Genomic DNA, 26624 nt, shown 5'->3' on the forward strand with positions numbered 1-26624 from the left:
TCAGTGCACAGAAGACGGGGCACCGCAAGCTTTCCTGGAACCCAGGCTTGGGGACAGGCTGGGCAGGGCGCCGGGAAGGGCAGGGACGAGGCCCGCAGCCCGCGAGAGTTGGGTGAGGATAGCCGGGCGCAGGCAAGAGCCACCCTGGGCGGGTCCCCAGGGGTCCCGGGCGCACTCTGTGCAAAGGGAAGGTGGCACGTCCAGACGCCGAGCCGTCCCTGAGACTGGACGGCGGCTCGGCCTTCCCGGCTGGCAGCTCTGGGGCCCCAGCTCCTGGGCAGCAGGTACCAGCCTCCCGTCCCGCCGGGCTGGGCCCCATACGGTCTCGGCTTCCGAACTGCACGATCGGGCCCCCGGGGCCTCGGGAAGGTCGGAGCTTGGAGTCACCAGTCCGCATGGGGCAGGGCTGCCAACTTTACTGACAGACACATGTATGTACACGCGTGTTACGGAACACGACACACCCGTAGGGAAGACCGGATGCTCACCATCCAAGGGATAAAAAAAGCACCGCGAGCGGCATTGAGGGCCCAGGCCGCGTCCACCGGCCGCCCGCCCGCCCGCTTCGGGGCCTGGTGGCAGGAGCGCGCTGCCCGGATGCCGGTCATGCGACGTCCGCTCGTAACCTGGCCGGCAACTTCCTCCTCGTCCTCAGCGGCCCCCGTCCTCAGGGCTCCGTCCTGGCCACAGAGGCCCCGCGAGCCCTCACACGGTGACCTTCTCGATCACACCCTCGGCGACATGGACGTCGTCCCCCTGCACGGTGACAGCTGCCGACTGACCACACATGTGCTGGTGGTCCTTCCAGTCCTGAAAGGAAGGACAGACTCCGTGTTATGGTTCAGAGTGAGAAGGCTGTGCCCGGGAGTGGGTGTGCACGTGCTGAGCGGCCAGCCCTCCGGGGCAGGGGGCTCCCAGCCTCGCCCACCCTCCTGTTTAGGGACCCGCTCCGAAGGCAAGTACCCAGGATGACCCTTGAGACACGTCCATGCTCTGATCCTGCTGCTTCCTCCCTGGGATCTAAACGAAAACACTCACACCTGCAGAGGAATACTTGTCTCCGATGTTGCTGCCCAGCCGTATTACTTATCATCGCAAAAGTGAAAGGACTGCGCCGGAGCCAGCCACGTGTCCACAAAGGGGCTGGGAGGCCGCGGCCCCCAGGGAGGTCAGGGAGGACGTCCACCCCCCCGCCCCGCAACGCCCCCCATCAGGGTGGGAGCTGCCATCGCCCGTTACGGGTGGGAAATGGAGCCGAACTTGGCCTGGAGCAGGGCTCGCTCTGGGGGCCCGATGGGGCGTGGTTAGTGGAGACACGGACCCCAAGACGCACGGAGAGGTTAGGGTTTGGTGAGCCATGACAAGAATGAACATCACACACACTCGGAAGAACAGAGACCAGCGGTGAGCCCCGGAGGGCAGGGCTCCAGCTGCCTATCTTCGTGCTGTCCTACGTCTTCCAAATTTTCTACAACGTGTTGCCTTATTTTTATAATAAAAAAATAAAATTTCAAATCATTACAGGCGTACCTCAGAGACATTGCGGGTTCAGTTCCAGAATAAAGCAAATGTAGCAATAAAGCAAGTCACACAAGATTTCAGGTTTCCCGGGGCTTATACAGATCACTTTTACACTACACTGTAGTCTATTAAGTGTGTGACTGTACGAACCTAATTCAAAGACACTCTATTCCTAAAAATGACAACCTTCACCTGACAAGGCAGGGCTGCCGCACACCTTTAATTTGTAAAAACACAACATCTGAGAAGTGCAATAAAACAAGGTCTGCCTGTATATCAAAAGAATAAATTTTAAAAATTTTTTATTGAAGTTTAGTTGATTTACAGTGTTGTGTTAATGTCTGCTGTACAGCAAAGTGACTCAGTTATATACATATATTTTTTCTTTTGCACATTCTTTTCCATTATGGTTTCTCACAGGATATTGAATGTAGTTCCCCATGCTACACATTAGGACCTTGTTTATCCAGCCTATGGATAATAGTTTGCAGCTGCTAACCCCAATCCCTCCCTCCCCCACCCCACTCCCTCTTGGCAACCACAAGTCTGTTCTCTATGTCTGTGAGTCTGCTTCTGTTTTGTAAATAATTTCATTTGTGTCATATTTTAGATTCCACATATAAGTGATATATGGTATTTGTCTTTCTCGTTCTGACTTACTTCACTCAGAATGCTAATCTCTAGGTCCATCCTTGTTGCTGCAAATGGCATTATTTCATTCCTTTTTATGGCTGAGTAGTATTCCATTGTATGTGTGAACCACATCTTCTTTATCCATTCCTCTGTTGATGGACATTTAGGTTGCTTCCATGTCTTGCCAATTGTAAACAGTGCTGCTATGAGCACTGGGGTGCATGTATCTTTTCGAATTAGAGTTTTCTCTGGATAAATGCCCAGGAGTGGGATTGTTGGATCAAATGGCAACTCTATTTTTAGTTTAGTAAGGAACCTCCATACTGCTCTCCACAGTGGCTGCACCAATTTACATTCCCACCCACAGTGTAAGAGGGTTCCCTTTGCTCCACACACTCTCCAGCACCTGTTATTTTTAGACTCAAAAGAATAAATTTTTAGTTTGTAAATTACCTGACTATGTAGATTACCTGACTCTGTAAGTCTGTACAGTACGTAAAACTTCATGTGTGCTGGGCTCAAGTCCACAGTGTTTCACACCATACCTAAAAATTAACTCAAGATGGGTCATAAATCTAAAAGTAAGAGCTTAAAGGGAGCTCCCTGGTGGTCCAGTGGTTAGGGTCCGACACTTTCACTGCCATGGCTGAGATTCAATCCCCGGTTGGTGAACTAAGATCCTGCAAGCTATGCTATGCGGCCGAAAAAAAAAAAAAAAAAACCTAAAATTATAAATGTTTTAGAGGAAAATAGGAGATTCTCCTAACCTTGAGGCAGGCAAAAGTTCTGAGATACGACACCAAGAGCGTGATCTCCATTAAAAATGTTTTTTTAATAAACTGGACTTCTTGGGACTTCCCTAGTGGTTAGGACTCCATGCTTCCACTGCAGGGGGCCCGGGTTTGCTCCCCGGTCGGGAACTAAGATCCCATAAGCCTTATGGCAAGGCCAAAAATAAAAAATAATAGATAATAAAAATTTTTTAAAAGTAAACTGGACTTCATCAAAATTAAAAAAACTTTTGCCCTTCAAATGACACTATTAAGAAATAAAGAGACAAGTCACAGACTGGGGGAAAGTACTTGGAAATCACGTATCTGATAAAGGACTTGTATCCAGGATATACACAGACATCTCCACACTCGGTAAGAAGAGAAACGATCCCATTTAAAAACGGGCAAAAGATCTGAATAGACATTTCCCCCCAAAAGATACACAACGCCCGATCAGCACACACAACGATGCTCGGCGCCCTTAGACATCAGGGAGATGCAGACTAAACGCACTGACGTCGCTTCACAGCCTGTAGCAGGGCTACGACCAGAAAGCAAGAGCCAGCGCTGTGGACACGGGCGGACCCGCCACTGGAGGGGGTGCAGTCACTTCGGAAAAGTTGGGAAGCTTCTTACTAAAGTTAAACGCAAGTTTACCATATGACTCAGCAAATCCATGTACGCATGTAGCCGAGACAAACAAAAACTTGTCTCCACCCTGGAGCTCGCTCGTGAGTGTTCACGACAGTCACATGGCGGGAACCACTCAGATGTCCGCTGGCTGAGGACTGGAGGACAAGACGAGGTCCAGCCACACCGTGGACGCTACTCAGGCTCCACATGGATGAACCTTGAAAACACGCTGGTCAGAGGAAGCCAGACGCGGGAGACCACATGTTATACGACTCCTGCTACGTGAAATGTCCAGAAGAAGCACATCTACAGAGAAAGAGATTCGTGGTTGCCAGCGGCTGGGGTGTGGGCCGAGGGGGCTTTCGGGGGTGATGGAAAGTTCTAAAACCAAATTGTCATGTTTGCCCAAATGCAAACTTACTAAAACCCACTGAATTGTACCCTTAAAATTAGTGGATTTTATGGTTTGTATTCCACCTCGATGAAGATGTAAAACACACACACACACACCTGACATGGGATCTGCAAAGAAAATAGTCTGCACGTAAAAGCCAAAACAATTCATGGCCCTTGTCCAACTTGTAAGAAGGTGAGTAACATTAACTACCTTTCCAGGTCTTTGGGGAGCACACAGAATTCTGGGGAGCACAGTGGGCAGGCCCAGAAGCTGTACTGTCGGCACCACCATTTATTACAAGGAGCCCAGAGCTTAAGTTTTTTCAGGTCCTACCGAGGGTTCACGATGGATCCCACGTGAAAATTAACCGTTCTTGAACTTCACTGTACACTGATTTTTGTAAATATTGGGTTGGCCAAAGAGTTTGTTTTTTTTCCATAAGATGGCTCTAGTAGCGTTTAATTGTCTTTAACTTCATTCGAAACAATTTTGTTATACTGTATTGTGACAGCTGTCATATCACCATGCATTTAAAAAAAGGTTATCAGGGCTTCCCTGGTGGCGCAGTGGTTGAGAGTCCACCTGCCGATGCAGGGGACACGGGTTCGTGCCCCGGTCCGGGAGGATCCCACATGCCGTGGAGTGGCTGGGCCTGTGGGCCATGGCCGCTGAGCCTGCGCGTCCGGAGCCTGTGCTCCGCAACGGGAGAGGCCACAACAGTGAGAGGCCCGCGTACCGCAAAAAAAAAAAAAAAAAAAAAGGTTATCAAAATTGGTGAATTTTTGTGTAGCCATTTTAATATTGAAGGAAAAAAGCAACATTTTCAGCATATTATTCTTTACTATTTCAAGAAAGGTAAAAACGCAGCTGAAACCCCCCCCCAAAAAAGACTTGCACAGTGCGTGGAGAAGGTGCTGTAACTGATCGAACATGTCAAAAGTGGTTTGCGAAGTTTCGTGCTGGAGATTTCTTGCTGGACGATGTTCCACAGTTGGGTAGACCAGTTGAAGTTGAAAGCTATCAAATCGAAACAATAATTGAGAACAATCAACGTTATACCCACGCGGGAGAGGCCGACATACTCAAAATCTCCGTATCAAGCCTGAAAATCATTTGCACCAGCTTGGGTCTGTTCATTGCTTTGATGTCTGGGTTCCACATAAGTTAACCGAAAAAAACCTTCTTGACTATATTTCTGCATGCGATTCTCTACTTAAACGTAATGGAAACGTTCCATTTTTAAAACAAATTGTGACAGGCAATGAAAAGTGGATACTGTACAATAATGTGGAACAGAAGAGATCGTGCGGCAGCGAAATGAACCACCACCAACCACACTAAGGGCCGGTCTTCACCCAAAGAAGGTGATGTGTATATGGTGGGAGTGGAGGGGAGTTCTCTATTATGAGCTCCTTCTGGAAAACCAAACGGTTAATTCCAACAAGTACTGCTCCCAATAAGACCAACTGAAAGCAGCACTCGACGAAAAGCGTCTGGAATGAGTCAACAGGAAACGCATCATATTCCATCAGGATAATGCAAGACCGCATGTTTCTTTGATGACCAGGCGAAAACTGTTACAGCTTGGCTGGGAAGTTCTGATTCATCCGCTGTATTCACCACACATTGCCCCTTCGGATTTCCATTGATTTTGGTCTTTACAAAATTCTCTTAATGGAAAAAATTTCAATTCTCGGGAAGACTGTAAAAGGCACCTGGAACAGTTCTTTGCTCAAAAAGATAAAAAGTTTTGGGAAGATGGAATTATGAAGTTGGCTGAAAAATGGCAGAAGGTAGTGGAACAAAACGGTGAATACGTTGTTCAATAAAGTTGTTGGGAAACATGAAAAATGTGTCTTTTGTTTTTACTTCAAAACCGAAGGAACTTTGTGGCCAACCCAATAAAACCAAAGCCTATGCCTTTATCAGGGCAGCGAGTCACAGGAGCACAAACCCAACACAACCAACGGAAGAAATGGAGTCTTTGTCAACAAGGTTACACCTGAAATATACCTGCCCAATTCACCAAGAGAGGTTCCAAGCCTGCAGCTTGCATTTAGACAAAGTGCTATCTGGCTAAAACGACTCCATCACGAAATAAACCCACGAATCTTCCTCTGATGGTTCACAGTCAGGGAAGAGCCACCGATCAGCCGCCCTCTCGGATCACGAGCCAGCAGGAGCCCGTCCACCCCGCCGGCTCCTCCTGGCTGCCTGGGCTCCTCCCAGCGTCCCCGAGCGCAGCAGGCATGCGGGCCCTCTGCTCAGCACACGAGCCATAGGTGACACCAGGGAAAGCAGACCTGCGGGTCTCCTTCCCAAGTCTCCCGCCCCGGGAACGGGCCAGGGCTCAGGAGCGTAGCTGGGAGCCCCTGGACACACCTTCCGCGCTGTGCTGACCCCTGCAGCCCCCCGGGAAGCCCTGAGACGCAGAGGAAGATGCCACGTCCCACACACCCTAGTCTTGGGGGTCATTCCTGCCCACCTCCCGCCCGAGGACATCTGAGGATGGGGCGCTTTGGGAAGCCGCCAGGCACAGGGTCCCCTGCGCAGCAGAGGCTGTGTCCGCAGATGCAGCTCCAAGTCACAGGCACCAGGGGTGGGATTTTTTACTATTTGTCCACCCGGCAAGTTACCTTTTTTTTTTTTTTTTTTTTTTGCGGTACGCGGGCCTCTCGCTGTTGTGGCCTCTCCCGTTGCGGAGCGCAGGCTCCAGACACACTGGCTCAGCAGCCATGGCTCACGGGCCCAGCGGCTCCACGGCACGTGGAATCTTCCTGGACCGGGGCACGAACCCGTGTCCCCTGCATCGGCAGGCGGACTCTCAACCACTGCGCCACCAGGGAAGCCCAAGTTACCTTTTTTAATCGTGGAAAGTTTCTAAGAGGAGAGGATAACCCCACAGGTCCCAGTCAACGGCTTGGCCCCTCACTCTGAGTAAGGGTGAGAAAAGTGGTGAAAACCCGAACTAGCAACTGCTACTCCAGAACACTCTTTAATCTTCTTAGAGTCAGACGCCTACACGTACAACCGCACTGACTTTCAGGGTTTATGACGAGGCGTCCAGGGCTGGGGAGCACTGACCACGACAAGGTCAAGGTCACTGGGGAGCAGCGGCCTCCATGGCCACGGCCTGTGTGGCTGCCTCGGGGCTTTGCCGGAGCCCAGGGACAGTGCGGAGGTGGCACGGGGGGGGGGCCTACCTTGCGCTGGCAGAAGGTGGAGCAGTAGTTGACCTTGTGGCAGCCGGTGCACTCGCTCAGGGCCTCCCGGCCGCAGTTGACACAGAACTGCTGCAAGAGGACACAGGCGTCAGTCGCGGGGACAGGCTGACCCGCGTCCCCGCCCCCCGCTGCCCAGATGCGGGGTGGGCACTGCTGAGCGGGAAGCAGGGCTCCGGATCACACCGCTGCACCAACCTTGCTCCAAATACCAGGGGATTTCACTGCCACCAAGTACGTGCAGGAAACCAAACTGAGGAAGGCCAGGATTCTCAGCTGTCAGGATCGTCTCCTGAGCGGTCAGGCCCTGCGGCCCCCAGCCGGACCCTCATCCGCAGCCCAGGCACCCCTGGCCCAGCCACGCAGCTCCACTAGGTGGGTCTTCTGTGTGTCTTCCCCACAAGACGCGAAGGAGCCACTCCTTCTAACCAGCCAGGGAGGGGGACTCCAGTGGCACCGCTAGGCTGGTGTGTGCAGCCGTGACCCACGCTGTCCGGCGCACCTGGCTGCACTGACTGCAGGCCAGGCCCCTGCTCCCAGCCAGCGGGTGAGTGTGTGACTTGCACACCCATGAGCCACACCAGACGCCCGTTCCTAACACCGCTGACCGCCTCCCACCGCTACCCCCGAGAGTACATGCAAAGCAGCAAATTGCTTCTTGCTTCCTGTTCTGGATTGCAGCTCCCTTCTCTGCCCAGCGCTGACTGACACGCTCCACCCCGAGCCCCCGCTACCCCCTCACTCGCTTCAGGAAACACGCGCATTACGGGGACTCTGAGATACTACTAAGTTAGCTTGTCCACTGTCCCTACTTTAAAGAACAAAATACTTACAGGAAAAAACCGAAGTCTGTAACCACACATAGAAATTCCTCCAGGGAGAGCAAAGGTCTCACAGTTAGTGGGAGCAGAGGTGCGGCTGCCCGTGAGGCTGGGGGCCCCATGGACCCTCCTGCCTCTCAGCTTGGAAGTCCTCAGGGAAGCGGCCTCATGTCACACCCTGTCCCCCGCGAGCCCGCGAGTCCCGCTCACCTGGACCTGCCATGTTGGTGCTCCTGGCACCAGCACAGTTCTTGGAAAACAGCCACCGCTCAATAAATACCTCTTAAGTGCATGAAGAGCCTGTGTCATGAGCAGACCTTGTGGAGCGGGAGCCGCTCTTGTGCGGCAAGAACTTCCGACCCCGGGCTCCCAACACATCCCCTTGGGAATTACTTCTTAACCCAAGCTAACCTGGGGCAGGAGATCTGGCTCAGACACGCCGGCTGACACACAGACAGAGACGGACGGCCACAGAGCCCTCGGGCTGTGTCTGCACACATCGGTCGGACCCACTGCTTCCCTGCTGCCAGCTGAGCGCGCCCAGATCTTGGTTCCTAAGAGCATTCGTTCTCCAATAAAGGAACCAGGCTCCCTGGAGAAACGGCTGATTCCAGGGCTGGGGCGGGGAACCCCCAAGATGGGCCTGGAGCGTCTTCTAGCACCAGAAAGGAGGGAGGTGCTCTGAGAGGCACGTAAGGGACGCGGGAGCCGACAGAGCTCCAGCCGCCAAAGCCAAACCGGATGAGCAGAACAAGTAACACGGGTGCCGTGAGCCCCTCTTGATAGAAACAAAGGTACAAACAAATGTACAAGAGACAGATCCCCCACGGAGAAGAATTCTGGAAATATTCCTAGATCACCGCTGTCCAGGAGGGGGACCGCCACCCCGGGTGACTAAGGGAGGAAAAGGGGCAATCACTCCACAGATGGAACCCTCCGACCTGCCCCAAATGCGCTTGTGCTGGGCCTGGGCCCTGGGGCCCTGGAGTGAGACGAGTCCGCGACGGGGGGTCGGGGGCTGATGAGAAGAGAGAAGCCAGAGACCTCCCCCCGCCCTGGCTCGGCCAGGAGGCATGTCTGCAGCCTGGAAGAGGTGTCACCGGACTGACCCGCGGGCACCGGCTCTCTTCCAACGCTGAGAACAGCGTCTGCGGTGCAGCCAGAGGCGCCGCCCAGACCGCCCGCCACTGCTACTCTTTGGGCCACAATTCCCTCTAGAAAAGGAAGTTGGGAAGATCATCGAAGGCCTGAGAAGGAGCCGGGAGGCATGAACAGAGGCCAGAGCACAGGGATGGGGCCCAGAGTGCGCGCGCTCCCCCAGCCGGGGCCGTGGCAGGCGGCCCGGCGCCCTGCAGCCACGTGGCTGGCTTGTGCTGGATGGACACAGCGCCCTTGACGGGAAGGGCGTCTGGTCTTCCGCCCTGTTTAATCTCTGCTGAGCTAACTATATACACACAACACAAATGCCCCATGGTTAAAACTGGCAAAATCTCCTTAATAGTTCAGCAGGGCTAAAACGTGACTTTTCAAGAAATTCCACAGACAGCGTCCAAGCAGGCAGCCCTGCTTCCCCACCCTGGGCCGCCAGCACCTGCGCCCTCCCAGGGAGCCAGGGAGCGAGGGCTCAGCCTCCTCCTAGGGGTCCCGGGGCCTCACTCGTCCGGTCCTCCCCACCAAGCCCCAGCACCCTAAGGAGGCTGCCGTGGACAGGACCTTCCAGAAGAGTTCTCCGGGGCAGCCCTCCCCCAACCACCCAGCTGGGGGGCTCCGTCTCACCCTGGCGACGTCAGGGTGTCCAGCAGCCTCTCCACAACAGCCACCGGTGCTCCCCACCTGGCCTCCTGGCTCACTGTCCCCCGGGCCCCGCCGGCCGCTTCTCGCTGCCGCCACCTGCTTCAGGGACACGTTTTGCGTCCCCTCACTCACATGTGACTGAGGTCGGGGCCTCTCAGCCCCCCCGAGCCCCCTGAAGCCCCCAGAGGATCCTGGGGAACAGGCTCTCCGAGGAGTCTGGTTCCCAAGAACCCAGTGTCGAGGAGCTGTGGTCATCACGGGGCCACAGGGATCAGACACATTGCCGTTACGAAGGGTAAACACACAGGGTGCACAGGGTGGTCAACCCACGTCTGCAAGCAACTTAACCAGGTCACCCGAGGAGCCTCGTGACACCAGCACACACAAAAGGACACTGGCGTCCACCCACCGGTGGCACTCGGACAGGACGGATGCCTAGCTTCCCCCCGCCATGTGATCAGCTTACAGGAAAACTACTGGAGGACACGTCACACCTACAGCTCCGGAGAGAGGACAAGCACACCTGTAAGAGCTCCAGCCATTTTCAAAGCTCCGGGTGTGGGAACGTGTCGGATGCCTTGGCGGGGGAAGTGGGCTCAAGTCCCTCACTAAAGGCTGAGCATCCTTCCGCCAAACAGGATTTTAAGGATAAAAGGATTTCACGTTGTATTTCTTCCTTAGAAATTCATAAAATTACAAATGAAATGCAAAGCCCAACCTTTCACGGTGGGGTACTCAGCGATCCAGCTGCGGCAGACGCTCCTGGCTGACCCGACGGACACGCACGTCAGCACGTGTCCCACGGTGGGTCGAGGGGGAAGTTCTGCACAACAGGAATTCAGCTCCTGGACCCTTAAATGTGGGATGAGCGTGGCCATGACTGTGGGCTATTCCTACGTGAAAGACAAAACCCACGCAGCTGACTCAACACGATGCCCTGAAAGTAACCTCGGGACCGACCAGGTGGAAACGCCTCACTCCGTCTTTTTCATGCCACCTGTCTTTGGAGAATTTTCACAGAGGGGAAGGGATGTGTCTAATTTACTTGTAATTTTATTCTGTGAAGGTAAGGTCCACAAAAATTAATGAAAAACGTAAAACTGAAAGTTAAACCGTTTTCCCGTTGCACTTCCCTGCGGGGATGAGGTCTGGCTTTCTGTGCTGTCGCCGCCACCCCAGATCCGAGCCACCCGCCCACCCGCTGTCCAGCCGGCCTGACGGGGGGACACTGTGGTCTCCTCCACTCCCAGAGTCTCGGCAAGGGGGCATCCTCGCCACCCCCGGGGAAGGGAGGGTCGCCCCCCCGCCGTGCTCATCAGGGACAGGTGGTGGTGAGGCCGTGGGCAAGGCACACGGCACACACGGTGGTGGATGCAGGATGGGCAGCCGCCCTGGCAAAGTCTGGTGGCTCCTCAGAAAGTGAACCCTGAGCCACCGTGGGACCCAGCGGCTCTGCTCCCAGGTATGCACCCAGGAGAAGTGACAACACACGTCCACACAAACGGCCGTGCAAAAATGTTCAGGGCACTGTCCACAAGAGCCAAGAAGTAGAAACAACCCGAATGTCCACCAATGGCTGAGTGAAGAAACATGCGGTGCGACAACTAATGTTTAGCCATAAAAAGGAATGAAATTCTGACCCAGGCTACGTGGACGGACCCTGAAAACACTCTGCTCAGTGGAAGAAGCCAGACACAAAAGGCCACATGTTGTGTGACTCCGTTTCCAAGAAACATCCAGAACTGGCAAAGCCACAGAGACAGAAAGCAGGTTGGCGCAGCTGGGGCCTGCGGGTGGTGGGGAGTGACGGCTCCTTTGGGAGGGGAAACGATCTGGGATCAGATGGTGGTGGTGGCCGTACAAGCTGGTGAACAAACTACTGGACTGTGCACCTTCAAGGTGTGAATTCCACAGTATGTGAACCACATTTCAACGAAGAAAAAAATGCCCTTTCGTTATGCACATTGGGGACTTTTCTGAAGTATATGATCAGAAACGTGTGAACATGAGTGCATTTTGCGATTAAGACGTTGGTTATAACCGCAAAAACCAGATACGATCAAGTATTTTAGAAACAGGACTAGTAAACTGTTTACAAACATGGAACATACAGACATTAAATGTTTGAAGAACCGGCAGCTGAGCAGCAAGAGCGCACTCTTGCCCCGCGCGTGTGGCCTCCAGACCCAGAAAGGAAGGAGCAGCTGCCCTTCTGGTGACCAGAGCAGTCTGCAGGGCTGAACCCCGGGGAGGGGCGGGGAGAAAGGCCCAGGCAGGTGGGACAGGAGTGGGGGGGGGGGTGTGGAGCCAATCCCGAGGGGGAGGGGGGAGGGGGGAGGCCCCCCGCAGGTGGGGCAGCCTCAGGGCCTCCCCTGCCCACCAGGTGTGTGGGGCCACAGCAAGGGGCCGTGGTCACCTGGGCTGGGGGGTGGGCAGAGGGCTGAAGATGGAGCTGCCAGATGGCTGGAAGCCAAGGGAGACCGAGATCAGCACAGATGGCCACAGGCACCTGCCGCCCCCATGCAGCCAGCACGGGGCTGAGCCAACAGAAAGAGTAGCCCAGAAGGCGGCGCTGAGCAGGGATCTTGGTGCCCCCCGCCCCCAGAAGGGCCTGCATTCCCGCACGTGACCCAGACCAGGACTAGAGATGTGACGAGCAGAGGTAACCGAGACAGACTCCCCCTCACACAACAGAGTTCAGGAGACCAGCCAGGAGCTCAGCTGCTTCTGAGAACCAAGTCCAGCACTTTTCAGGGGAAGAGAGAGAATCCAACAGAACTCAGAGCTTCTGCCGTGAATAACCCAAAAGGTCCAACAATCAAAATGACTGGAATGTGAAGGAAGGAACAGAGCTTCCAGTCAAGAGGAAAGGAGTGAACAGAGGCAGATCCTGAGCTGACCCAAAGGTCAGTTATTAAAGAAGCGAAGATGAAGGAGGTCAGTGAAGTGCAGGAAGAGGCGACCATGCGGAGCGGCTGGCTGGGGCGCAGCAGAGTAAAGGCAACTCCATAAAAGACGCACGTAGGCTTTCAATCCACTGCCTCTCGGCAATGAGAGCCCCCTACTTACGATCCAGCAAGCCAGGCGGCGCGGCCAAAAAAAAAAAGAAGAAAAAGTAAAACTGCACCTGAAAAGCTCTTCTTTCCCCTTTACCTATAAAAAGTAGTACTCACTGAAATTCTTTTTCTTATATGGATTTGGTGGAGATAAACCAATTCGACTCACCTACAAACCAAAGTGACACTGAAGACGCATCACTGTCCGTTCTCCCGCCTCCAACCGCTCCCAAGAGGGCTCTGGGTACCAAGCAGCCCGGCCCACCCTCCTCCGGCCCCAGATGAGCCCTGGGCAGTGAGGACACACCTCCTCTCGGCTTGGGCACCTGCTCCACATCACCTGGAAGACTGCATCCCAAAAGGCGCCACACGGCTGAGGGACCCTGTGCTGCAGGAAACGCTCTGGGCGCCAGGCTTCCCGAACCACGGGGACCTCATCAGCAGCGAAATACCTGTGACGGCTCCTCTGGGGCTGAGAAGCCAGTCCCCGTGGGGCTGAGATGCGGCCACAGAGCTGGGGGCCTGGAGGGGCTGGTGACCGCAAGACCTCTGCCCCAAAGACACACCAGAGGACGCTCCTCCAGATTTGATAACACACGAGACCCGTTTCCCCGGGAGGAAGACGGCCTGACCAGGTGAGTGACATCTACAACAGGCGGGCACTCAAAAACAACGGCTGGTGCGTGTGAGGGACAAAAACGCCCGACAGGTAACGGTGGCCACTTGTCTATCAGAGAAGCTTCACTTCTGCGTGGGCCTCCAGGTCCCCTGCCCAGGAAGGTGGGCGGGCTCTGCAGGTGGCAGCCCCAGACCCGCTGCGCAAATGGTACCTCTTTCCGCTCTGCATCCGCCTGGACTCTGGCCTGGGCCGCGGCGGCTTCTCGGTAGGAGCTGGCCTGCTTGGCCTGTTCAAACAACGTCTTCAGCTGCTGTGCGGTGCTGAGCAAGGAATTGACCATCTCCTCCAGGTACAGCCAGCTCCGCTGTTCCGACATCTCCAGCCCGCTGACCACAGCGGGAGACACGGCTTTGGTGGGGGTGGAGGGAGGCACCGCCAGGGCGGGCAAGGATGTCAACACTAGCGTGTGGAAAGCAAAACACAACAAGAACTTAACCCATCTCCTGGCTTCAAGGTGCCTCTGCACGCTCATCAAACGTGGGAAAGTAGGGTGGCGAACAGAGCATACCCACGGTCCCCCCTTCAAGTCACCCGTCCATGGATGACACAACAGCTGCAGGTGAGGTGACCATAGAGCTTGTGCAGAGCCAGTGTGGGGCGGGGGGCTGTTACATCACATAAAAAGTAAAGCAGACGGAAGAACTAAAACCTCCTGGTTTCGTTTCTGCTCACACAGAAAGCCTTCGGGGATGTCTGTGGTCCCCGGGGGGCTGATGAGGGATGTAGGAGACAGGGTCCCCTCAGCTGGAGAAGAAAGTCATGGAGGCGGGAGGGAACCTCAAAGGGACGCTGTTCTGGACGGGAAGTGGAGACTCGCACACGCAGACGCGCGAGGGCTCCCCACCCCTGTCCCGGGGGGCCTGGGGCAGAGACACCCAGGCTGTGCTGCTGAGTGTCTAACATCCTCCCAGAGAGGAACACCTGACGGTAGCGGCGCCCGAGTCCTCGGTGTAAAAGCCCCCAGCGGGAGGTCCCTGGACACAGCCTGCAGGAGACCCACGGGAGCGGACGAGCGACGCCTGCCCCCTCGGCCATGCCCCACCCCCGCAAGGGCAGGGCCCTGGGCCCGGACATAAGGAAGCAGGCAGCGTGACAGGGTGGACAGAGGATGCGCCAGCCGCTCTCGGGGCCCCTGCCAGCCAAATCAGGGACCATCCCAATACAAATCATCCCAGCAACAGGTTGCAATGCCCTGAATGAAACAGGAAGCCACGCGTGCACGCTGAAACAAGCAAACAAGCAAGCAAGCAGACGGGGGACGGGTCGCCCAGGCCTCGCAGCCCTGCTCAGGGCACGGCCGACCGCATGGGGCGGGCACTCCCCATCCAGGCCCTGCCCAGACCCCGCAGTCAGCAGGGCCACAGCCCGGCCAGGAGGCTCACCGGGCCTGGGGCCAGGGTCTGAGGCAAGGTGTGGGGAAGAGGCAGAGCAGAGGCGAGCTTTAAGGGTGGGAGGGGCGTCACAGCAAGAGGAGAGCGCGGCGAGACAAGAAAAGGAGAAGGAGAAGGAGAAGGGGCGTTTTCTAGAACTCGGGGACAAATTTCTATCTTGCTGTCTTGTCTCTGGCGGAAACTGTAAAAAACACAAAGGTCCACCAACTGGGATTACGATGCTCCCTGTAAAAAAGTGTCCTGACATAGAATGTGTCCAAAACGTGCCGTCAGTGACAAATCGCTCAAAATGCACACGTGGGGCCACGTCCCCGTTAAGCTTCAGGCGGGGCGAGTCGCAGACACGCACACACCCTCTCACCTGAGGCCACCCGGACGAGCGCCCTCACGGGACAGACCCCAAGCACAGTGTCCTGGTCAGAGCCTAGCCGAATCTCAGGCTCTGCAGGTCAAAGGTTGCTACGTGAGCAGCCTCACCCCACACAGAAATGAGCAGCAGCTTCCAGTGAAACCTGCTTTACAAACACAGGCCTGAAGCCCCACACCCCACTTCACCTAGGAAGCCTTTCAGAAGGATGATTCTGCACATGACGCCACTCGTGGAGAATTCTTCCACACTGACCTATTTTGGGATGAGATGTTGGCAACGCGGCCTCCGGAAACGGTGCGATCTGACAGCTGTCCTGATACCCTGGGTAGTGGGGCTCCGGGTGGCCGACCCTGCATGGGGGCTGCACGCCTGCTTCTTGTACTGTCAGGGGAGAGGGACATGATGGCGTGAGACCCAGCTGTGCTGCACGTCCAACAGGGCAGCTCCTGAGCCGCGGAAGTGGGGGACGTGAACTGTCAGAGGGACAGTATTTGGGATGTTCTGCATGAAATAAAACACAGTACAAAAGCCAGTTTCCACTGTTCCCTTTCACTTTCCGGAGGCGGCTACCAGAACATTCCACGTGCACATGGGGCGTTTCTGCCCTGCGGCGCCCGTCTAGGCTCCGTGAGCAGCCTCAGCTTCTCAGGCCCTGGTCCCGCCGCCCCTGCCTGCGGGGGTCCCCACAGCTCCTGCCAGCGACCCGCTGGGGCCGCGTTGCCAGGCGCTGAGACAACTCACCTGTGGCTCCCGCAAAGACGTCGCCCTGGGCCGGACTCTCCGAGATGACCGCGGTGGCCTCCACGGTGGACGCCCGGTCGAAGGTCAGCGCGCCAGAGGTAGTGATCTGTCCTGAGGGGGTCACGGTGACTGGAAAAGCAGGAGAGCTGTCACCGCGTGCTGGGCCCACTGGGCACATTGCAGAAAAACCCAGGGGTCGGGGCGGGGTGCGCGGGGGCCACAGCAGCGTCCGCCGGCCCACAGCCACCTCCGCAGGGGCGGTGCCTGGGGGGGGCCAGAGACGCCTACCCCAGCAGACGCAGCTCCTGCTGTGTGTCCTGAGCACCTGGATGTACTGTCTCGTCAGAAGGCAAGAGATAAAATTTAAAAGAACGTAAGAAGGACTTTGTAGCTTGAATTAAGAAAAAGATTTTTGTCAAAGCTGAAGAGAAAACACAGCGGGGCCCCCGGCATTCTGGGGGCTCTGTTTCCTCCTGCCGACCAGTCCCAAGGACATGGGGCGCCTCCCCTGCAGGAGCCGTCAGGCTGCTGACAGCCCCTAGCGACCGGGCGCCTCCCAGGCCTCTCCTCCCACCACCGCAGCCCAACTCAGCCCAACTCGCCTCCTCCCGGTTTCAGAAGCAGGCGCCTCCCCCGCCTCCGCCCTCCCTACACGTGCCCCAGCCGCGCCTGCCCCCGGGGCGGCGAGAGGGCCTGAGGGCTGCGCGAAGTGAAGTCCGTGCCAAGGACAGGCCGGGACCGAAGAGGCCAGGGAGCCCCATGAGTGGCAGCCGTGCCTGCTTTTGAACCAGACCCCTCGGCCACACGCGTGAGCAGGACACGCTAAGAGCATGTCGCATGACGACAGCTGCTTCACTGTGACTCACAGGTGGTGGCGGCTGCGGCGGGAAGCAGGGTGATGTTCTTGGGGGCATCCTTCTTGACGGGTGTGGCGGGCAGCTCGCTCTCCTTCTTGCGCCTCTTGTAGGGGACGAAGAGCCTGACGGGCCCGCTCTGGGGGAGGGGGGGCGGGAGGCAAAGTGAGATGCGTGGAAACGCCACCTGGGACTCTTCTCCAATGGCGACCTGCCTGGAGACATGCCCAGACTGCGGCCAGAAGACGGAACCGTGCAAAGCTCCCTTAGCTCCCTTTAGGCCCCAAATGGCTTAAAATAACAGAAAAGGTACTTTCAGAGAGAACGTGTGAGTTAACAGCACTTCCAACAGGAGAGTAATATCAACACCGAATTTTTAGGAATCCCCGGGAGACAGAAAACAAGTGGGGACCAAGGAAGGAGAAGGGAGAGGGCCCACGGGGAGCAGGGGGCGCCCCGCAGACCCTGAGGCCCCGACACGCGGGAGGAGAGAACCTCGATGGAGCAGAAACAGCAGGAAAACGTGAAGATCAGGTGAGCCTCCCAGCTCACGCCCAAGACCCCTGTGGGCTCGCTGGCCCTTCCTGCTGCCCATTCAAACCTGCTGTGGACCCGCAAGTGAGCTTCTGTCCTACGTGTCAACCCCAGAATCTCCACCGGGCTCTCCCCGGTGGCTCCTCCCTTTACTGATTTTCTCCACGTGTTGAGACATTGCCGTCACCTTCTAGGCTAAACTGTGTCCTCAGGACCACCTGTGAGGCCCTGACCATCAGGGTGGCCGTATTTGGAGCAAGGAGGCAACGGGGGTCTTGAGGGTAAGGGCCTGACCCGCTGGGATTAGTGCCCTTGTAGGAGCAGCTGAGTAAGCGAGAGCCTACAAGCCAGGAAGAGCCCCGCCAGGAACACACCAGCACCTTGACCTGGGCTGCCTGCCTCCACAACTGTGAGAAAGTCAGCGCCCGCTCCTGAAGTGCCCCCGCAGACCGAGACCCGTGCTGACGACGCTTTGACGTGTCTCCTTCAGCCCCGAAGACACAGAGGCTGCTTGGAAGCCTCGTCTGCTGCCCCCACCACGGGCAGTGCCTGCGTCTGCTGCTTTTCTTCTGTGTGGTTCACATATCCCTGGCCCTTTACATGTCTCACAATTTTTGCTGAAACTGGACATTTTAGGTGCTGTACTGAGTGGCTGTGCAGATGACTCCCCCTCCCTCCAGGGCTTCCTGGCTGCAGTCCTGGACAAAGGCCTCCAGGCGGCAGTGACCCAGCTACCGCACCAGCTGTTGGACTCAGCCACCTAACTGCTCTACCCTTTGCAAACGGCTCCACTGTCAGATCGTCACGTTAGGCTCCTGTACTGGGTGGCTTTCAGGACAAACCTCTGAGGAGGCTTCTCAGGGTGATCACTTCCCGGTGGGAAGCTGAGCCGGCTGCCCTCCTGCATTGCCGGCCTCCTCCCCACGGGCTGCCCTGGAGCAGGGCAGAAACGGCACTCAGGCCGTCAGCCCTGCTCACCAAGCCGCTTGGTCTCGGCTGGCCTCAGCTGCGTGGACCTCCACCCTAGGGACGAGCGGGGCCGGGACGATGGAGCTTCCCTGGGCTGAGCCGGAGGGATGCAGGGAGGGAGCAGGGCCTGACACGAATGCCAGACTCACAGGATTCTCCTGGATAAGTGTTTCTTTTTTTGTTGTATGCCCCCAGGACAATCTCCAGAGACCTTAAGTGGTTGCTTTTTATCATCTTCACCAGTTTGGGTTACTTGTCGGGGAGTGGGTCCCTGGAGCCCTGCACAGCACTACTCCTGAGGCAGAAGCCGCAATGTTTCAATTTGATGAAGTCTGACCTATGAGTTTTCATTTCATGGACTGTGCCTTTGGTTCCATGTCGAAGGTCTAACCCTAGATCAGGGTAGATTTTCTTCTACAAATTGTAGTTTAGTTTTGGACACATTTGGCTGTATGATCCATCTTGAATTCGTGTGTATATAAAGTGTGATGTTTAGGTCAAGGGTCACTTCTACGCCTGTGAGTGTCCGACTGTTCCCACACCTGCAGGTCCATGTGTGGACGGTGGGTCTGCTCCTAGATCGACGGGTCCCCCTCTGCCAAACACGGTCTTGGCCGCAGAAACAATACAGCAAGTCTGACAGTCAAGTGCTGTGATTCCTCCACTTGTAGTCTTCGTCCTCAAAACCGTGTTGCTACCCCTTTCCTCTGCCTTTTGATATGAATTTTAGAATCAACTTGTTGATGTCTACAAGATCCTGCCGGGGCTCTGAAGAGACCCGTGTTAAACCCACAGACCAGTGTGGGGAGAAGGACGTCTTCACTGCATCGCGGCCTCCAGCCCGCAGGTCCACGTCTTCTCGGAGTTCTCTTGCTGGCCATTTCTAGCTTCAGTACACACGTCCCATACATGTGCCGTCAGGTGACACCTGAGGGTTTCGGCGTTTGGAGTGACCGTAAACAACCGTACCAGGTACTCCATGCTTCCCGATGGGGCTGACCCCCCACTCTGCTCCTCTTACCCCTGAAGATCTCCAAGAATGTCACCTACCAATCTTCGCAAGCAAACTTTAAAAGTGTCTTATTCTCACACAAATATCCTACTGGTCATTCTACTAGACTCATGTGTGATCTACACATGAACTAGACAATTTTAGAATATTTGGTTTTCCCACTCAACAACATCTCTCCAATTAAGTTTTCTTCCATAGCTGCTGCTAATTAACCATAAAAAAAGAAATCTCATTATGCAGCTTCCTAGTTAATTTTAGGACATTTAAAAATAATATTCAACAATAGAAACATTGAAACAAAACTGGTAGTCCACATATAACAAATTAGTGTCACACTTTGAAAGCTATAGAGCAATATACGTTCAAACGAATGCAAATATCTCTTTTATTTAAACAGTTAAGAATTTAGAATAAAAAAGACTTCAAAAGACATTAAAAGTTCTCTATATAAATCAGCTCAGTATAGTTTTTTTATAACGTGACATTAAAAATGAAAAACATAAAACAGCACATATATACTTGTCGTCACCACAAAAAAAAGTACGGTTAAGACGATGACATTATAGGGACTTCCCTGGTGGTGCAGTGCTTAAAGAATCCACCTGCCAATGCAGGGGACATGGGTTCGAGCCCTGGTCCGAGAAGAGCCCACATGCCACGGAGCAACTAGGCCCCTACACCACAACTACTGAGCCTGCACTCTAGAGCCCACGAGCCACAACTACTGAAGCCTGCGTACCTAGAGCCCGTGCTCCGCAACAAGAGAGGCCACCACAATGAGAAGCTTGCACACCGCAATGAAGAGTAGCCCCTGCTCGCCGCAACTAGAGAAAGCCTGCACGCAGCAACGAAGACCCAACGCAGCCAAAAATAAATAAATGAATAGATTTATAAAAAAAAAAAAAAAATGGTGACATTATAGGAGCTTTCCGTTATTTAAGAAAGTTTCCCTTAACGTTCTTTGAGCAGCCCCAGGGCCCACTTGAGGCCTCACTCATCAGAGTAATGGTCAAAACCCAGAATTTGAGGAAGAAACTAAGCTGGAAGCAGCTCTGAGAGGAGCTGAGGGGAGCAGGGGCCCACTCACCAGGGTCATGTCATCACAGCAGGCGGCACAGGTGCAGGAGGCGGCATGAGGGTTTAGGATCCCATCCTGAAATTTAAAAAGTACCGCAACACGTGAGAAAGTCGGCTCTGAAGTGAGTCAACAGCCCCAGATCTCAACCAGTTTCACCCCGATCCCCCTGTGAAGGTAAAATCCCACCATTTCCAGAACCTTCTCTCATACACATCTCTGCTGGTGGCAGCATCTATCTCTCCCCTGCCAGGGAGTGTAGGCGTGATTTCTCTATCAACCTCCTAGAGCTAAACCGGAAACAGCAACGAGGAGCCCTCTCCTCTCACAGATGAGCTCAAGGAGAGAGAAGTTAGGTGTCTTTTAAAAAGTCACGGGCAGGGCTTCCCTGGTGGCACAGTGGTTGAGAGTCCACCTGCCGATGCAGGGGCACGGGTTCGTGCCCCGGTCCGGGAGGATCCCACATGCTGCGGGGCGGCTGGGCCCGTGAGCCATGGCCGCTGAGCCTGCACGCCCGGAGCCTGTGCCCCACAACGGGAGAGGCCACGACAGTGAGAGGCCCGCGTACCATAAAAAAATAATAACTAATTAATTAAACGTCACAGGCAGAGTTACTCAGTTTTCCTCAGTCTCTCCCATGTATACGTGTTATTAAACTTCCGTTTGATTTTCTCCTGTTAATAAATAAACAAAAGTCACACGCACTCAAGCGGAAGCTGTTACGCTGCCTCATCCACTCCTCACGGCAAGGTGTGGAGCAAACACCCTCAACATCCCATCTGGAACATCAGGAAGCAGATGGAAAGGTGACGTAACTCACACAGCAAGTGAGCGGGGGACTCGAATCGCATCTGACTCCAGCCTGTGAACCCTGGAAAGCCCTGCGGCCGATGCTCCAGGAGCCGGGCCTGCGGCTTGCGGCTCTGAGCAGGGAGGGTGGGGAAGCGCGGCACCTGGGTACCTGGATGAGGCACTGCAGCGGCCGCCCCGCATAGCGGATGCTTCTCTTCCAGTCTTTGCTGCTGGCCCTTCCTGCCATGGCTTCAAACTCGGTAGGACTGTACCAGTTCTCCCCCTGCTTAATGCAGCGCCCCCGGCCTCCTGAAAGGACGAAGCCACCCGCTGTAGTTCCCACTGACACTGGGCCAGGCCCATCTCCCCTCCCGCCCACCCCCCCTCGGTGTCCCGGGCCTGCCTGCTCTCAGCCGCTCCCTCGGTGCCCCACGGCGAGCCCACATCTGCAGGCAGCGCTTCCCACCGCATGCCTGAGCCCCGACCTGCTGTCCACGGTCACCGCACACTCCACCATATCCCACACGGAGCTCATGACGTCTTCCCACTTGCAGAGCCTTCTACCTACGGGTCACCCAGCTGACCCAGGACCGTAGGGAACATGGTCCAGCCCTGCTCCTACCACGGGCCACCCCATTCCTCGACCTGCCCGTTTAACTAGTTTATGCGTCATTATGGCCATCCTTGGCCCCAACTTACAGTGGGGGATGCAAAGGGAAGGCGATAAGCAGCAGCCTGGGCCCACCCCACGCAAGCCCACCTGGGCCCACTCTGTGCACACCTGGGCCCACCCCGCACGCGCCCACCTGAGCCGAGCCTGCTCTTATACAAGGTGCCACTGATGTTCCGACAGCGCACAGGCAGCTCACTGTCGTACACCGATGGGTCCCAGTTGTACTTAGTTCCACCTTTCTCTTGGCCGGGAGCCAAAGGAGTCGGAGGAGACTGAGGGCCTTGAGCAAAGAAAGCATCATGAAAATGAGAGACCTGAACGCACCCCGAATAACAGAAAGGCACAAAAAACATCTTGATTCTAACAGGTTCTTCCCCCAGCTCTACAGCATCGCCCCCTGTAACTCTGGGCAACTCTTCTGTTGCCTGAAAAAATCCACTTTTTATACTTAAACTAAATAGTATTGGAAATTTGAAATTCACCACAAGATAAAATTCACCCCCAGGATAAACTCCACCAGCTCTCAGAGCGTTTTGCCCCCGAGGCCTGGAGCAGGAGGGCATACCGGGGGTGAGAGGGGCAGTGGGTGCCTTCAGCCCGGCGGTCTCCACGATGCTCCCGTCCGTGTGCACGACGATCAGCGTGGCCTTCTCGGTGTTCAGACTGTCCCCGATCTGAAGGGCTGTCCTGCCCGACTGGGGGAAAGAACACCAGTAGTCTCAAGTGACAGCGGCTGGCGCACACCTGCACACCAGGACATGGTCCTACAGAGAGGTTCCAGCTGACACCGCCACCGGGGGGCCCACCATGCCTCATGCTTCTCAGATGCAGAGCCAAGGCCAAGAAGAGGCGACACTAGGTCTGCATGGCTCTGAGCGAATGCTCACATGGCTTGTCCAAGTTAAGGGATAAATGTGTTCCTGGAACAGGAAATGCCCTCCCGTCTGCCTGGGCAGCCTCTGAGGTTGCAGGCCTCAGGGGAGGGTTTCCGAGAGGCCAAGCTCATAAGCACAGCCAAGGCCCAGTGCAGGACCCCTTCTCATGCCCGAGCCCACCCAGACACAGGGCTTCCCAAGCCACGCTGCTTACATGCCTCTCCACTGGGGCTGGATGCTGCCGTGACCGCGCCTGCCTCCTCTGGGCCAGCCAGATGCCCCTTTCCTATCCCTGCGGGCGCTAAGCCCACCCCAACTGCCCACAGGCACACGCTCATGGCCTCACTCAGACAGCCCTGGAGTGGACTAGAGACCCCGGCGCACCCCGTCCACACCAAGGCCTGGGACACTCTCGTGCTTTCACGCTGAGGATAAAACTAAGACAAAGACCTTTTCTTACATCTGAAAATGTGGCCTTCAAACCAGGGGAGGTGAGTAGAAGTTTATCGTGGGATTGCGGGCCCTCCACCCGGCGTGCGCATGCACACACCTGGCCTGCTCTCACAGGCCTGCAGGGTCAACGCCTCAGTAAGGGTGTCTACACTGCCTGCATCTGAATCACTGCACTCGTACAGCTCTCGACCGGAACCACAGAACGCTTTGCGTTCCTTCGAGAACCGCAAAGTATTTTTCTCACGAAGGCATGTGAGACATGTCGATACTCGAGACCCCCTCTCCATGTCAGTTTCCAGAAGGATCACACTAGTTTCTGGGTCTTCTTGTCCTCAGAGCCCTCTGACTTGGGGCCGCCCCTAACTCCCCGACCCTCTGGCTCCAGCCCCTCCTAGAAAACGAGAACGTGACAGAGTCTGCTGTCAGGCAGGACACTGGCCAGAGGCACCACGTCACTGCCTGGCTATCAGCTTGCGTGCATCCTGATACCAGAAGAAATAAACCAAGACTCTTAGATCTGCACCCCTGAGCCCTTCACCAACCTGCTGCCCTTACACTCAGGAGCAACACTTTTCTGTCTGTCACTACCTCAGTAACAACCACTTTGCTTTCAGGTGTACAGCGTCCCAGGTGCGTGATCCAGGCTAGAAGGAAACCGTGAGATCTCCCCTCCCCTCCCCTCCCCAGGCAGTCGGCACAGGGCAGGCTCAGGGTCTCTGGGGGACGGGCCACCCCCCTCGGGGCCGGAAGCGCTCCCGTGGCGGCTTACCAGCACGTGGCCCGAGAGCGAGGCGGCGTTCGCCACCGACGTGGTGAAGACATTGTCCGCCGAGGCGCCCACGTTGGCCACTGTCACGGTGGTCACCTCTGCAACACAGGAGCCTCACTCAGGGCCCAGCCAAAGGCCACTGGAGACAGGGCGAGGGTGGGGGGCAGCCCACGGTGGGTCCAGGTCAAGTACCTGAGCTACCGTGGGAGGCCTCACGCTGTACACGAAACGCCCGACCAACGTTTCTAGACCAGTCTGAATGACCTGGTCCTTCCAAGGACAAAAGGCCACCTCTCCCTCTCCACAGAGCCTGCCACGCACAGTGTAGAGCACAGGGCACGCCTGCCCTCACGTACCCACTGAGCTGGCCACAGCTCTGCCCTGGCATCTCGCTCCCTTCTACTTAAAACCATACCCCAAAGAGGCCCCTAAAATCCTAGAGTTCCCTCCCTTCCGGGTGGGGATCCTCCTGGCCCCTCTCCTGCAGGTCAGTGCAGGAAGGCTCATGTCTATCCCTTCCTCCCCTTCCTTCACCCCTACCTGCCACGGACCTCTTCCTCCTGAAAAGCGGCAGACCTGCCTGTGCCCACCCCACGCGCCCCCCAACTCTAAGCCCGGCCCCTCCTAGCAGCGTCTGTACACGGGGGCGCCGCCGCGCCCCGCCCCCCGTGCTCCCCCCACTGCCCATGGCCCACTCCTGATGGGCTGCCCCGGACAGCCCTCCCTTGATGCTCCCCCAGCCACCAGGGGTGGCGCTGCCTTCCGGAATGTCCCAAACCTAGAGCGCCTGTGGCCTGGGGGAGGTGCTCAAACTGACCGAGAATCCTGCACATTCCATCAGCCCGAGCTCACTTAAACTGCTCTAAAAACACCTGCTCCCCATCTGTCTCCTCCACCGTGTCCCAGGGAGCCCGGGCCCGAGGGGTCTGAACACAAGCTCAGGTCTAAAGAGCTCGCCAGCAGCCCGGGAGGCAGCCTCAAGCCAGCACCCTGTCCTGCTGAGTTACAGAAACCCGGGAATCACCTGGCCTCGGTAATTCACAACCAACAAGTTTTAACACACTGGAAAAACACAAGGATAAAACTCTGCAGGAAAGAAACACGTGATGTCAATACGTGTCTCCAACGTGTGAATAGCATCACATTCCCTTTCTGCATTCAGAAAAACCCGTGCAAAAACAACACAAAGCTGAAGAAAAACTTCACCATCCAAGATCTCAACTTTAAACCAGAGTTTAGCAACGAAAATGGAACCCTTTAAGGGCCACAAAGCCTTCTTTCCCTGCCTTTTGCGAGGATCCCGGACAGACCACAGGCACCGGGGCAGTGAGAGAACGGGCTGCAGGCCCCACGCAGCTCCTCCAGGGCCGGAAAAACCGGAGCACTGGGTGGGGAGGCCGCTGTCCAGTTCTGAAACCCATGAAATTCCCTCGGGGAGAAGAGCCTTAGGATGCTCCCCAGGGGTTCCAGTGCCCAGCTCTGCCGGCCACACGGGAGCCCAAGTGGGAGGGAACAATTCTTAGGAAAGTCTCTACCTCCTTCGGGACGGTGCCCCGGGGAGACACAACCTCTAAAGGGCGCCTTGGGGCATGGCTCACGAACCTTGAAAATGAGAATGTTCTGTGCGGCAAGAACAAAAGCGTGGGCCAGCAGCCCGGGTGGTGCCCGAAGAAGGGAAGATCCGTAAAGGAGGAAATGGGGGCCCCACGGACAGGCCAGAGGGGACTGCCCCCAAAGGCTGCGGGCCCTCCCAGACTAAGTGAGATGCCTTGCTCCCCAGGGCTAAGGTCACACCTGAGCAGGCCCTCAGGATTCTGGGTGGCCAGATGCACCCAACCCCGGGCTCCTCCAGGACAGGACCCGTGTCTGACCCCTGTGTCACCAGCACCCAGGACAGAGGAGGAGAGGACACGCAAGGCAACAGGCAGGTGCTGAGAAGGTTCTGGAAGTAGCGCAGAGCACTGAAAGGAAGGAAAGGAGTTCAGGGAGCAAGTATGCGGCAGGGCCAGGATGCTCCCATGGGGCAGGTGTGCAGGGACCACACGGCACACAAGGTAGGTGCGAGGCATGTGCTGGGGGAGGGTGGGTGTGCCAGTCAGCCAGGCGTGGGCAGGGCAGGTGCGCGCGGAGGACAAGTGTGAGGAGTGCGCGCGGAGCAGGTGCCGCCAGGTCGTGCGGGAGTGTGCGGGGCAGGTGTGCAGGGCAGGTGTAGGGCAGGTGTGGGGCAGGTGCGGACAGGTGCGCGGGAACCACGGGCGGGCGGCACTTGCCTGCGAAGGCGGCGGCCGCGGCGGCCTCGTCGGGGCCAGGCAGGGCCTCGGCGCCCATGTCCATGTGCCCGGGCTCGGCGGCCATCACCGCCACGGCCGTCACCCGCCGCGTCTCGCGCTCCGCCTCCGAGTCTCCGTCCTCCTCCGAGTCCTCGTCCCTGCTGAGCACGGGCTCCTCCGCCTCGCCTCCCGCCGCGGCCGCGGCCGCCGCCGCCACAGCGGCCGCGGCCGCCACCGCCGCCGCCTCGGCCAGGCCCAGCTGCTTGGCGGCCGAGTCCGAGTCCTCCATCCGGACTCCGCCGAGCCCGCCCGAAGGCG

General features: G+C 56.4%; 1 protein-coding gene across 14 annotated transcripts; it reads right to left on the reverse strand.

The window, feature by feature from the left end:
* Nucleotides 1-398: 398 nt before the first annotated feature.
* DEAF1 (DEAF1 transcription factor) lies at nucleotides 399-26610 on the reverse strand. Of its 14 annotated transcripts, none has more exons than XR_009542260.1 (14): nucleotides 26307-26610; nucleotides 24037-24134; nucleotides 22505-22634; nucleotides 22073-22219; nucleotides 21436-21575; nucleotides 20487-20552; nucleotides 16897-17023; nucleotides 16319-16364; nucleotides 16031-16159; nucleotides 15542-15670; nucleotides 13680-13927; nucleotides 10512-10686; nucleotides 7161-7250; nucleotides 761-810 (listed from the first exon to the last, which is right to left on the reverse strand). XR_009542260.1 is itself a non-coding variant. In XM_060158093.1 (12 exons), exons 1-12 carry the CDS (start codon nucleotides 26593-26595, stop codon nucleotides 706-708), a joined length of 1695 nt encoding a protein of 564 aa, XP_060014076.1. In that variant the 5' UTR covers nucleotides 26596-26610; the 3' UTR covers nucleotides 399-705. The 14 variants fall into 14 exon arrangements, 7 of the variants coding, with proteins under 7 accessions (XP_060014076.1, XP_060014075.1, XP_060014079.1 ...); XR_009542257.1 differs by lacking the exons at nucleotides 761-810; nucleotides 10512-10686; nucleotides 16319-16364 and adding exons at nucleotides 4733-4974; nucleotides 6065-6215; nucleotides 6594-6788; XR_009542258.1 differs by lacking the exon at nucleotides 16319-16364.
* Nucleotides 26611-26624: the final 14 nt, after the last annotated feature.

Source organism: Lagenorhynchus albirostris, chromosome 9 (genome assembly GCF_949774975.1).
Source record: "Lagenorhynchus albirostris chromosome 9, mLagAlb1.1, whole genome shotgun sequence".
In the NCBI taxonomy this organism is placed as follows: Eukaryota; Metazoa; Chordata; class Mammalia; order Artiodactyla; family Delphinidae; genus Lagenorhynchus; species Lagenorhynchus albirostris.

Coding starts and splice junctions, on each gene's coding strand:
- DEAF1 (XM_060158092.1), bottom strand. CDS start 26,595: ATGGAGGACTCGGACTCGGCCGCCAAGCAGCTGGGCCTGGCCGAGGCG. Junction 17,024..20,486: donor GCTGTGATGACATGACCCTG/GTGAGTGGGCCC, acceptor CCCCTCCCCCAG/AGCGGGCCCGTCAGGCTCTT. Junction 7,251..13,679: donor CGGATGCAGAGCGGAAAGAG/GTACCATTTGCG, acceptor GTCCTCTTGCAG/CAGTTCTGTGTCAACTGCGG.